The sequence below is a fragment of the Nicotiana tabacum genome, chromosome 6 (genome assembly GCF_000715075.1).
Source record: "Nicotiana tabacum cultivar K326 chromosome 6, ASM71507v2, whole genome shotgun sequence".
NCBI lineage: Eukaryota > Viridiplantae > Streptophyta > Magnoliopsida > Solanales > Solanaceae > Nicotiana > Nicotiana tabacum.
The window spans coordinates 130,124,671-130,138,758 of record NC_134085.1 but is presented as its reverse complement, the minus strand read 5'-3'; the positions used below and the strand labels follow the sequence as shown (position 1 = coordinate 130,138,758).

At 42.7% G+C, this 14,088-nt stretch overlaps 1 protein-coding gene across 1 annotated transcript; it reads right to left on the bottom strand.

Annotated features, from left to right (window-relative positions):
- Window positions 1–2,942: 2,942 nt before the first annotated feature.
- LOC107770471 (membrane steroid-binding protein 1) lies at window positions 2,943–5,411 on the bottom strand. Its single transcript, XM_016589783.2, has 2 exons — window positions 4,947–5,411; window positions 2,943–3,599 (listed from the first exon to the last, which is right to left on the bottom strand). Exons 1-2 carry the CDS (start codon window positions 5,255–5,257, stop codon window positions 3,224–3,226), a joined length of 687 nt encoding a protein of 228 aa, XP_016445269.2. The 5' UTR covers window positions 5,258–5,411; the 3' UTR covers window positions 2,943–3,223.
- Between the last annotated feature and the right edge of the window lie 8,677 nt (window positions 5,412–14,088).

Here is a 14,088-nt window from a genome sequence, read left to right as displayed (position 1 = left end):
AACAAAACTAATTTGATCGCATCGTCGTTCAAGTCATTCCCTTTGATCCCACAAGTGTATGAAGTAATATGCTCGTTAAGGTCGGTTGTCCTATTATACTTGGGTATATCAGGCATGCGAAACTTTTTGGGAATGGCATCGGAGTCGCGCTATGAGGGAATGATTTTTGTATGAACGTTTTAGCATCTAAACCTTTCAAAACTGGAGGTGCCCCGGTATTTGGTCAACATGGGAGTTATAAGTCTCCATCTTTTTATCATTGTCCTCAATCTTCTTTTCCCCGGACTCTATTCTTTTGGTGAGCTCTTAGAGCATCCTCATTATGGTGGGGTCAGTCCCCGAGTCATTTCCATTCGACCTCTCTGCCACTGGTTCAGCACGTCGAGTGTTTTCATGTTCAGCTACACTCAGAGTCTTATTCTGACTTTGAAGTTGAGCGATGGCGATCTGCTGAGCTTGTAGCATCTCGAATATCACTTAGAGCCTAATTCCCCCATTTCCCATTCCTTATGTTCCTTGGCCACCAGATCGGGCTTCCCTGTGTACATTCCCTCCGGGGCCTATGCCTAAATCCGCGTTTAGAGCAATGTGTGAACTAACATCAACTGGTTCCATATTTGGCACTTCCCCTTGGTTTATCGGTGGTACACCGACCCCTGCATTACTGTTTTCTCCAAGACCTTCCTTGTCATGAACAGGTGCGTTTTGTGAGCTAGATATGTTTTAACCTGAGAATCAAAATATTTTGACAAGAAAAAGTGTAAAAACAACGCGTGTAATGAGAATCAGTAAAGAAATAATCACTGTTATCTTTAGCCTCACTGTGAGCGCCAAACTGTTTACCTCGAAAATACGAGTAACAATTAAATTTGATTTGCGGTTTTAAAGATATGTGATTTATTTCAATACCAATTAATATTCAAGAAATATGAAGTGTAGATGAAGGAAATTAGTGAATTAAACCAATGTTACTCAGCAGTTATGACCTCGAGTTTAGTGACCTCGAGATGAATAATTGTAAAGGACAATGCTGATGAACAGTAAGAGAGAAAAGCAGGATAGAATATTCTTTGCCAATGACTAGATGATGTTACAATTGATTGGGGTCCTCTTTATATAATAGGGGAACTCTAAATAAGGTACATTTCCATTTACAGTAAAGAATCTTATTGGTATAGTTGTCTAACCGCCTAGTACGGAATCGTACAATCCTATTCCGGAATTCGCGCCATGATCTTGGGGACGTGGCAAGAATCTAGCTCATTTTGTTACAGATCCATAACGGTATTATTTTGGGGTCGAGTATACTCGGCCTCGGTATACATCGCGTTTCAGTCTTCGGGCGTTGCATTCTGTCTTCGAGCTCAGGTCTGATCCATCGGACTCGAACTCGACCTCGCCTGAACTCGGGCTTAAGGAGGACCCTCAAGCCTATAAATCGGAGGCATACGATTTTGACCATATACAAATACTCCCCGCATTTCTTCGAATAAGATGATAAGAAACGGATATATAGTAATTCAATGCTAAAAAGAAGAGTAATATTCTCTGTAATGGCCTGATAGGAGTAAAATCTTTGTATTGTAAAATGACTTTTTAAAAAGGCAGTTCGGTGTACAAAGTATCCCGCATTTACGCAGGGTTCAGAGAAGTGTTGCGCCCTATAGAGTTGTGAAGAGGATTTGGTCCTCCAGGAACAACATGTTCTGAACCACCATGAAATGGAGCAAACTTCTTGCTAATGGTTAGTTTTTGAGACTGATAAGCTGCACTTAAACGGCGTAATAAAGACAGAGAAGACATAGCTTTGACCTTTCTTTAATTTGCTTCGGCAATACTAGCACTGCTAATTAGCCTGAAATCTGTGTGATGGAATGCTACTAGAACCAAAATGAAATTCAGGAGTAGAAATAATGAAGTGGGAGGTTTCATGTTTTAAGTACAAGTGAGATGTTTTTTATGAAGATATAGGAGAGGAGACAGGCCTATTCAGGCTGTTTTGCAAGTATTTGTACCAAGGTGATTCAAGTCTATTTATAAAAGATCAGGCCACGTTTACAGAGCTAGATACAGCCAAAAGTAGTGAATCAATCAAATGAAACTTTGATTTAGACTTCAGAATGACAAAGTTACTCGTGTTATATATCTTCCCCTTCTTGCATTAATTTTGATATAATATTCATCTGGAGGCCAATAGCGTGAGGATAATTGTGTACAAACAGTCCATTGTACTGCTTAAATATAGAATCTTTTTTAGCTCCACTTGTCCAATTTGGTCGAGGATCTCTCTCGGACAAACATTGCAGCTTGGAAGAACTGCCGAACGGCCACTTGCAAATATTAAGTAAATACATCTTACTTGCTATGTTTGGCACAATTTGCGCGTGCTATTAACTAGTACTCCCCCTCCCACTACCGCGATAACTCTGTCTACCAAAACTTAGGCAGATTGAAAAAAATCACATTTTTTGTCTCGCTTGGGATTTAAACCTTGCTCTCCCATAGTTTTCACCATTTTATTGACTAGGTGTGCGACACCTTAAGTGCAAAAGTATATAATGAAGCTGGCTATTCAGTGAGGGAGACAGTTAGAAATGGAATATGGTCGTGGTGTTATTACATAGGAAGCCCAAAGATGTGGTCTTATCCTAAGTGAACAAAAGCTACCCACACTGGCACTTCCACCGGCCATATAAGCAGTATTGCGTTTAGAAAAGGTGAAAGCTTCTTACGCAGACAACCACAGTAGAAATTGCATTACTAAATTTAACGTCTCCTTCAATTGGACATAGAGATCAATATTCTTGATGCTGATACTACTGCCGAAATTCCCTTCTTATTACTGCCAAATGAGGGGAATGCTTCAAAAACAACAAAAAAGGGAAGGGTGTGATGGTTTCAGGAGTGGCTACCACAAGAAGAGATTCACTTGACACGAGATAAAAGGGAATTGCTACCACTTGCAGACATACAGGTGAACATTAGCGAGTGGTCGTCTAGTATGAGCTCCATTGATACAGTAAAATGCTTGTTTCATTATTTCATACATCAAATCATAGACTTAAAAGTAACTAGACTAAGGAGTATATGTTCTAGAATCAACAACAATCGTCTAACACGAGATAATACACACATCTTTTCAATGCCTTTTTTTTTGGATCTCCACAAAAAAACTGGTTCCCAGAGGGCTCAGCTTGTTACTTGATTAAAAATGGTATGTTTATTAATCCTTCTTTTCAGCATCATCGTCAGACTTGTCCACAGTTTCAGCAACACTTTCGGATGGACCATCTTCTGATGGCTTTGCGCTCTCTGATGCAACACCTTCTAAGATTGGCTGAGCTTCACGATCAGTTGACTCAACTGATTCACCATTAGCTGCACCGTCACTTACTGGCACTGTCTGCTTGACAGTCCCAACTTTGACATACTTGCTCATGAATTTATACTCCCAATCTTGCAAGGCCTCAAGCTCAAATGGACCAAGGCCAGAGATATCACCGGTGAGATCTTTTTCCTCGAAGGACATCTTGGCGAGAGCTCTACTAGCATCCTTTCCAGCAAAAAGTGCATAAGGTCCTCCAGGTCCATAGAACATTCTGCAGTACACAGTGAACAGACTTGGATACGAATATATAGTAGTAGCTTACAGCATTTAAGAGAGATACTGAAACAAATGATAGACCTTTAGTAGTTAAAAATGCTTAATGTTTATCAAGAGACTCAAACATACATTTGTGAGAATAGGAACTTATTCAAACTCAACTCAGGGTATTTGATCAATTAAGAACATTGTCCTGGTTCAATAGAATGCACATTCAGACTGACAGGATCACATATGAAATCATTTGATATTAGAATTCTTAAAAGTTGAAAGATATCATGTTTATGCTGAAACAAGGACAAGTTATTATTAAATGTCCAGATCCAAGATATATTGAAGTACCGATGAAATGCTTCACGGAGACGAACCAAGCTCACCATACGTAACAAAGTAAATATACGTGTTCAAAAGAAAAAGAAAAAAGCCTGCTTGATTGCAATCCAAAAGATGACCCATGATTTTTCTAACTGCTTGAATTAAAACTAGAAAATATAAGTGAATCTACTGAGAATCAAGTAAAAGTCACAGTGTTCCAACAAGGAATGAAAGAATCACAAACAAGTCAAGACTGCTTTAAATCCTCGCAGTCTAAGCCTTGCCATTGTATTAGGCCTTTGAACCTAATGGCTACCTGGCTGGCGGACTGACATACTTAATCAGCCGTTGGATAATCCTTGCAGAAGGAACTTTTTACTAGAGTATTTGTTCAATTGTCGCACCTATACACTAAAGAGAAAATATATTGATATTTTCTTTTAATAACAGTAGTTCCGGGGCCAGCTTGTGCGTATCTACTATTCCACCAGAGACCGATAGCCCCAGCATAGTTACTGGATAACTTTGCCCACCAATTTGTTTAGGCATATGGAAAAAGTGCCTAGTATATTACTATTCTTTACTGGGTTTGAACCCTATCTTCACCCATTTTATTGAAGCTATATCACACCATGGGTGCTAAGGATCGTGTCACCTACACACTAACTCCCTATTAGTTCCGTATTCCACTATAATTCCCATGCCGAAACACTACGTCGTGTAAATAGCAAATTTCCGAGACTGATAATTTCAGCCAAATTAGAACTTTTCCCGGCAAATAAAAAGGCATAAAGCAGTTCAAAGAAAACAGAAAGAGAGAGTGATTCTAGGATCACTAACTCTTCTTTTCTCAACCAAAAACTTCCCAACTTTCACATAAAGCTTAAAACTTTCAACAATCACCAATAAAAAACAGCAAAAAGAACAAACAAGCACGAAACAAAAAGCCAATAATTCTAAGAATAAAAGTCAAAGCTCCAAATAACATCGAATAGCTTAGAAAACTTATAGACCAAGATAAAATTACCTGCTCTGAGAAACATCATAGATCTGACCCTTAATAGCCATCAACAAAGGCTTCTTTGAATCAGACCCATCATACTCCTTCAACTCCTTTTCACTAATCTCTCCAAGCTGAACTGGAGGTGGCAGAGGCTGCACCTGTTCCTCAAAATTTCTAGACCTCTGCTGGTGACCATGATCAGTTGAACCAAACAATTCCGAGACAACATAGTAAAAAGCAAGTGCTAAAGCAACCGCTGTAAAAAATGTTGTAGGTGAGAGACCTGTGTAAGCTGTGATGGAGTCTTTCAAGTTTTCCCATAACTCTAGGGCCATTTTCTTGGACAGGAAAAAGAATTTATCTGATTCTACTGTAGGGAGAGAGAAACAAAGAGGTTTCTTTATTTGTGACTAATCAATCAGGATTGTTTATCTAGTCTAATGATAATTTTCTTGTGCTGTGCCGGACCAAGATCAGTGGAGTTGTTCATTTTGGACTTTGACTAAATATACTACTTGCCCCTTTTAATTTCCAACTACTTATTGTATGGATCCAAATTTGAACAACCACGGTCGTTGATGAGTACGACAAACGACGAGATCCTCGTAGCTCGACAGAGGACGAGGACGACTTTACAGGTTAACAAGAAACTGTACGACTCTTGCAGTAGTGCAAGCCCAGTAGGGGACATTGGGAATATTCTTTCGAATATTCCCTATAACTTGTCTTTTAGGGCTTAGAAGGATTTTGTCCCTTATATATAGAGCGTAAAACAACCCTGTAAATTCTCGGGGGCATTCTTCCTAACCGATAACACTTGTTGTAACACTTGTACAAAAACGATTGATAGGATTATTGTTTAAGGTTTTGTCTCGATGAGATAAAGAATTCTTATTCTCCATATTCTCCTTGTCTATCTTTTGTTCTAGAGATTATTATATTTAGCTAAGATTTACCCCTTCATTTTCTTTGATTGATTTATTCAAAAAGGTTCCGATATCTTTTGAATCAAACAATTTGACGCCGTATGTGGGGATTTCTATAGCTGAGATCTTAGTTTCGTCTAGATCCTTGAAAAAAATAATCACCTCTTCCTAGTCTCGCAAAAGCCAACAATGGAAGGAAAGGGAGAAGCAAGGTTAAAGGCAATAGTAGGTGTCACGAACAACCTCCTGAATTCCCTCAATGAAGCCGGTAGGGAAGACAACAAAAATGCAACGCCAAGTGCTACATCTGAGGGAGAGATCTCACCCCCCTCCCCGCACGAGGGCATGACTGTCTCGCACGAGAGAGAAACCTCAACATCCGCAGCAGGAGGAGTCACCTTGGAGACGACGTTCCACGTAATGAACCAGGAAACAACCTACAACGCCATCATAGGGCGTCCATGGATACACGCCATGTGAGCCGTCCCGTCAAGTTTTTATCAAGTAATCAAATTTCCTACCCCATGGGGGATATTCAGCATCCGAGATGAGCAGCGCACCGCCCAAGAATGCTACCGAATCGCCCAAGATTGCACACACACCAAACAACTAAAGGGGTAAAGTGCGGAAGCATAGCAATCAGCCATATCGGGAACCAAACCCGACATACAAATAGAGGCCATCAAAGACCCGGATGTCGTAGAAGCTTGCAAGGAAACCGTAGAAGACCTTGACCCCGTCCAATTGGACAACACCGATAGCACGAAAAAGGCTTATATCGGACACAACCTCTCAGAACCAGGTAAGTACTATGAGTTCTTAACTGACAATGTTGATTTATTTACCTTTTCCCATTCAGATATGCCAGGAATCCCAAGGGACATCGCCACACACAGGCTAAATGTCGACCCTCTTTACCCGCCAGTACAGCAAATAAGGAGAAAGTTCAATGCCACCATCAATGAGGCGGTCAACGAAGAAGTTGATAATTTACTCGCTAGTAGTTCCATCCGAGAATCAAAATATCCCCAATTGGTCGCCAATGTGGTCATGGTAAAAAAGAAGAACGGGAAATGGAGGATATGTGTCGACTTTACCCACCTGAAAAAAGCATGCCCGAAAGATTCCTTTCCATTACCACATATCGACCAGCTCATCGATGCAACGGTGGGACATGAACTACTGAGCTTCTTAGATGCTTATTCTGGTTACAACCAAATTCTAATGGCTGAAGAAAACCAAGAAAAGACCAGTTTCATCACCCACCAAGGAACGTACTGCTACAAAGTCATGTCGTTCGTACTCAATAACGCAGGGGCAACGTATCAAAGGTTAGTTACCAAGATGTTCAAAGAACAACTCAGTAAGACCATGGGGGTTTACATCGACGACATGTTATTGAAGTCGAAAAAGAAAGAGGATCACATTGGTCATCTGAAGGAAGCATTCGAGATATTGAGGCAATACAGAATGAAAGTGAATCCCGAAAAATGCGCCTTTGGCATAACCTCAAGAAAGTTCCTTGGTTTTTTGGTGTCACAAAGGGGTATCGAAGTCAACCCGGATCAGATCAGAGCCATCGAAGAAATACCGGAGACATTAACCAGCAAGAAGCAGGTGCAGAAATTAACAGGACGAATAGCCGCCCTATCGAGGTTTATTTCACGATCGTCGGATAGATGCCATAAATTCTTCAACGTGCTAAGGAAAGACCACGGACTGCAGTGGAATTTAGAATGTGTCGATGCCCTAAGAAGGCTGAATGCGTATTTGTCCTTGCCTCCACTACTCGTCAAGGCAAACCCGGGAGAATGCCTACTGGTGTACCTAGCAGTCTCTGAAGTCGTGGTAACTGCAGTCTTGATCCGCGAAAACAAAGGTACGCAATCCTCGATTTATTATATCAGCAAAACCTTAATTGATGCCGAAACGAGGTACCCTCACCTTGAGAAACTAGCTCTGGCATTAATCGTAGCTTCACGAAAGCTTAGACCATATTTTCAATGTCACCCCATAAAAGTGGTGACAACATTCCCCCTTAGGGGCATCCTACACAAGCCCGAACTATCGGGTAGGTTGGCCAAATGGGCCATAGAATTAAGCGAGCACGATATAACATATCAATCGTGAACTGCTATTAAGTCGCAGGTGCTCGCCGATTTTTTCGCCAATTTCAGCGCGAAAATATTACCTAAAGTAGAGCAGGAGGCGCTCTGCGCTTCTGCACATTCTGACCTCTGGGTCCTCTACACCGACGGTGCATCTAATTCATCGGGATCGGGATTGGGACTCGTCCTCGAAGTCCCTACGGGCGAAGTAATTTGCTAGTCCATACAATGCCTCGAGATGACTAACAACGAGGCCGAGTATGAAGCTGTGATTGTAGGATTAAAATTAGCCCTCAAATATGGAGCTGGACGACTCGTCCTCCATTGCGATTCTCAACTCGTGGTGAACCAAGTCACTGGGACTTTCCAAATCAAAGAATAGAGACTACAAAAGTACCAGTCAGAAATTCACAAACTGCTGCCAGAATTCGATGAATGCCGCCTCGACCAAATACCCAACGCGTAGAACATCGAAGCAGACGATCTCGCCAAACTAGCAACAGCCACTAGAAATATCAACAAGGAAAATATGGTCACTCTTCTCCATTCCGCAATAGACCAGGTCGAGGTACATTCTGTAAACCTAACTTGGGACTGGCGCAACCGTATCGTAACATATTTGCAGGATGGAACGCTCCCACAAGATAAAAAAGAAGCCAAAAAGCTTCGAATACAAGCATCCAGATACAGCCTCGTAAACTGTGATCTTTACAAGAGAACGTTCGGTGGTCCTCTGGCCAAGTGTCTTGGGCCAAACCAAACAAGGCGAGTACTAGAAGAAGTACACGAGGGGCACTGCGGTGCCATACGGGAAACCGTGCCCTCGTTTGATGCCTTATCCGCGCCGGATACTACTGGCCTACCATGAAAAAAAAGGTCGCGGATTATGTCAGGAAGTGTAATCAGAAATGAAATGGCCAAGAATTTTTGAAAAAACAAACCCTCCACCTATTTATAGGATTGGGTGGCGCCAGAATCGAAGCGGAAGGTCGCAGAGTGGCACCGAAATCGAAGCGACAAGCCATCAACTCCTGTCTCAAAAACACGCATAATGATGACGCACGTGGGGATGACGTCATTTCCCGGTAAAATACATTACCTGGTGTCTTGCTAAGCACGCTGACCGCCCACTATTGGCCAGGTCGTAACGCCTCGTAGGGTCAAATTTTTCCGTAAGAACGTGTGGTGTCCGCTTATCGTGGACGCACCAAGTTGCAACCTCAACAAGCGGAGGGACTAACTGTATGGGTCCAAATTTGAACAACCACGATTGTTGATGAGTAAGACAAACGACGAGATCCTCGTAGCTCGACATCCTGCAAAGGACGACCTACAAGCGAACAAGAGACTGTACGACTCTTGCAATAGTGCAGGCCCAGTAGGGAACATTGGGAATATTCTTTGGAATATTCCCTATAATTTGTCTTCTAGGGCTTAGAAGGGTTATGTCCCTTATATATAGAGCGTAAAACAAACTTGTAAGCTCTCGGGGTGGGGGGGGGGGGGTTTTTCCTAACCGATAACACTTGTTGTAACACTTGCTTACAAAAACGACCGATAGGATTATTGTTTAAGGTTTTTTCTTGATGAGATAAAGAATTCTTATTCTCCATATTCTCCATATTCTCCTTGTCTATCTTTTGTTCTAGAGATTATTATACTTAGCTAAGGTCTACCCCTTCATTTTCTTTGATTGATTTTTTCAAAAAAGGTTCTGATATCTTTTGAGTCAAACACTTATATGTAGCAGTGTAGATGAATTGAAAAATGTTTTGTTTTAACTGAAAGATGTTAGTGCACAAATTTGAGTACTACAGTATTTTTTTTTTTTTTTTTTTTTGGAGATGACAAGATTCCATCTTTGTGGATGTTATAATAGTCAAGTCATCCCTGAGGGAATTATATTATGCCATCATGTAAAAAGCCAAGTGTTAAAAAAAATATAGTGTATTTCTGTTTTCACGAAAATGATGCACATGTTGTTTTTCATGGTTGTGCATCATTTTTTTTCTTTTTAAATGGATAAATTTGAGAAACAAATGACATAGGAGAAACAATTAAATTTCATGAAGTCTTTAAGTATTTTTAGTCGTTTTCTAAAATTCGTAATAAAATTTTGAATTATTTCTCAGACAGTTTGATGTCTTTTGTAGAACTTAGGAAAAGATGGTACTTCCTCCGGTACAAAATAAGTGATTTTTGGTCGTTTTCACACATATTAAGAAATTCACCTTTTAATATTAATTAGTAATGAATTGACCATATTAACTTCCACTACCTCTTCGCATAAATATTCCTAACACATACTCCAACACTATTTACTCCAAGGTCAATATAGAGAAAAAATAATTAATTTATTCTTGAAATATGAAAAAATTACTAATTTTGGACCACAAAAAAATAGTCAAAAAATTACTTATTATGGACCGGATGGAGTAATTACTAATTTTGGGGGAGGGGTGTTAGAAAGAAAATAACAATAAGGTAAAACAAAACGTGCAGGTAAATAATTTATCCTGAGGAGAGAAGGGTCATTCCAAAGGTATTTGGTAGACGTTAGGTAGAGAATGCCATTTAATTCATACCAAACTTTGGTGACAACGTCGATATCGCCATTGTGGCAACTGGCATGAAAGTCGAAAATTTGGTCGGGCTTACCAAAATAGTCGCCTAACCATGAGTCATGTTACGCAACATCTTCTTGATATTTTTTGGAAGGGCAACGTAAGATTAAGCAATCGACGTCAGTGCGGTTGCTGTCCCCCAATGAGGTCCCCTCCCCACGCTAGATTAGATTGTCAGTGCCGTGCGGGAAAATCAATGTCACGAGCAATTGCGGAAGCTGAGAGAGAATTGAGTTTTGAATGATGATGATTTTATTGATGAATGAAAGCTGATTACAAAAGATGCGGTGTTAAGGGGGAGAGACACCAGTACAGAAAATTGATTGCTTGAAAATGTTTGATTGTTTGATCCCCCCTAATAATGCTTAAAAAAAATAAACCAAAGTTACACGACTTGCCCTAATAAAGCTGTAGAAGCACACTGAATGAAAGTAATATAAACTAGCCTATAATTACAATGAAAAGGACTTGGTTTGTTACAATGTAGAAACAAGTCCGATGACAGCAACTTTGTCTTATGGGTCAGGGTCTGCGCGTGAGGTACTATTGGCGTGCGCGACACTTGTTATGTTGGCCTGAGGCTGGGCATTGGTGCTTGGCATCAGGGTCTGTGCGCGAGGCGCTGCTGGAATGGGCCTGCAGCTGGGCGCTGGCAAGGCATCAGGATTTGCGCGCGCGACATTGTCAGTGCGCGCGGCGCTGTTGTCATTGGCCAGCCGCTGGGCGCTGGAGAGAGGCATCGGTGGGGCGAAAGAGGCACATGCGCGCTTGTCACTTGGCGCAGCCAAGACCACAGGGCCGACCATGGCGCTAGGCATTGTGAGACTTGTTAGGCCGTCATGGGGTCGGCCAAAGGGTCATGGGGCGTGTCTGGGAATCAACCCATGACATTCTCGCCCACCTGAGCTGGCGCCGTCCTCAGAGCCTTATGATGATGATTATTCTGGTGGTTGATGGTTGGGAGGTCTGCGCCCCTCTGTTCTTTGAGCTTGTTGTGGTAGCGATGCAATGATTTCATGCGGCTGACATGGAAGACTGGATGGATCTTCCACCAGGATGGAGTTTTCACCTGGTATGTGACTTCCCAATGCGTTTTTCAATGGGCAGGGGACCGATGTATTTTTGTTGCAGGCGAGGGTCATGGGTCCTCTCTGCAAACAAGTATCGCTTTGGGTGCATAGCATTACTTTGTCCCCTGCTTGATGTTGGACAAAGCAACGATTTTGTTCGGCGAATCTTTTTGCCCGCTCTTGGGCCCTGATGAGATAGCTCCGCACTATCCCCAGGTTGCGCTCCCATTCACTCAAGAAGTTGGCAGCTCGAGGAGATTTCAGCATGGTTGATGCATTCACCGTTTGCGGGAGAAGCGGTTGCTGTCCGGTAACAATTTCAAAAGGGCTTTTGTTTGTATGATGGCTCTTTTGAGAATTGAAACACAGTTGAGTAGCATCCAAGAGCTTCACCCAATGCTTCTATGATCCGGTTGCAAAGTTGCGGAGATATTCCTTTAGCATGTCATCGAACTGGTCTGTCTGGCCATCCGATGGTAGATGGATGTCTAAGTTGTGACTCAATATTGACCCAAAGCACCTGAAGAGATGGGTCCAAAAGTTGCTAGTGAAGCACGAGTCGCGCCTACTAACAATGTCTTTGGGCAGGCCCCAATGTTTGACAATGTGCGAGAAGAAAAGTCGAGTTATATATTCTGCTGAGATGTTTTGCGGGGCTGCTACGAAGGTTGCATAGTTTGAAAACTGATCTATGACAACCAAGATGATGCAAGATTACCAACTTGGGGCAATCCCGTGATGAATCTGAGGGAAACACTTTCCCATGGTCTCTGCGAGACATGTAATGGATGTAAGGGTCCCGTCTGTGATGAGTGATCCGACTTGTCCTTGTGGCATGGCTGACAAGTCTTCACACGCTGAGGAGCGTCACCAGTCTTTTGAGGCTGATGACCTGATGGCTGATTGTTGTTGCGAAGGGTAGCCAAAACCAGGGGTTCATGTACGTTGACTACCTTCTCCAACTACATGGCCGAGATGTTTCCAGCGGCCATCTTTATGGGAAAGCATGGTATGGTGCAGGGCTTGGCCCCGTTTTCTCCCAACTAGGAGTATGTTGGCATATGGTACTGGTATGGTGTTGGTCTGCCTCATGAACTCCAACCCCACTATCATGTCGAACTCATCTATGATTGCGATGCGCAGGTCGATGCTTCCTTTGTATGGGCCAAGTTTCACTGGGACATTTGTAGTTATTCCACCCAATGTCTGGGGTGGCGAGTTGATAGCCTTAACGCGGCCTTTGCTCTTTTGCACAACTAGACCGAGACGCTCTACTTAAGTTGAATACACGTAGTTGTGGGTAGCACCCGTGTCTATCAATGCGTGAAGGGGCTTTGCCGTTCACTTTCAATTCGACGAACATTAGGGTCCTCGCTTGTTTAGGAGGCCTCTCGTCCATCTTTTCCTTCCCTTTCTTGGTGATTGGGACTGAGATTTTCTTAGGAGGACATGCACTGGTCCCCGCTAAGGCATGTGGGATAGAGCCAACAATTGCATTGAAGGCGCCTACCTGGTCTTCTTCTGATGTGTCTGATTCATCTGACTCATCCTCGGCAGTTTGATGAGCATTGATCTTTTTGTTTAGGCATTCATTGTTCCAATGTTCCCCGCCGCAATGACGGCATTCTGAGGGAGGCTTTCTCCTCTGATTGTTGTTGATGGATGCAGCACTATTGCTGCTGGAGGGAGGAGTCTTAGTTTTGGATGCACTCCGATCTCCCCACTTTTGCTTGGGCCACCATTGCTGGGATGGTTCCCGTTGAATCCCCCTCGGACAGGCAGCTGGGGCCTGTCGTTCTGAGTTCCCAAGTGATAATCGCTAAGGCATTCTGCAGCTTGAATGGCCTTGGGCAGGGTGTCTACCCGTTGTCTTTGTAGTTCCATACGGGAATGAGGTTTCAAACCTTCTATGAATGCGAAGAATTTGTCTTTGTCCCCCATGTTGCGTATGTTTAGCATGAGTGCGGAGAATTCGCGCACGTACTCTCGCACTGATCTGGTGTGGCGGAGCTCCCGTAGCTTTTTCCTTGCATTGTATTCCACATTTTCGAGGAAGAACTGCAGGCGTATGGCCGCCTTCAACTCGTCCCATATTTGGAGAGTATCTTCACCGGCCCTAATGGCTTCGTATTTGACCCACCACCAAAGTTTGGCATCGCCCTGAAGATACATGGCAGCAGTTGCTATTTGGATTCTTCCAAATGGCTCACGACACCGAAGTATTGTTCAATGTCGAAGATGAAGTTTTCCATTTCATTAGCATCCCGGGATCCGTCGTATGGCTTTGGCTCCGGTATCTTAAGTTTTTGTGGAGTGGGGGTGAGGTTTGTTGCACCCCTGATGTGGTTGTCGCCTCCTCGAAGTAGGCTCTGTAGGGCAGCATTGACAATATTGAGCTTACCTATCAAGTCGTCTATGGTTTGCTGCATGGCAGTTAG

Coding starts and splice junctions, on each gene's coding strand:
- LOC107770471 (XM_016589783.2), bottom strand. CDS start 5,257: ATGGCCCTAGAGTTATGGGAAAACTTGAAAGACTCCATCACAGCTTAC. Junction 3,600..4,946: donor TATGATGTTTCTCAGAGCAG/GTAATTTTATCT, acceptor TGTGTACTGCAG/AATGTTCTATGGACCTGGAG.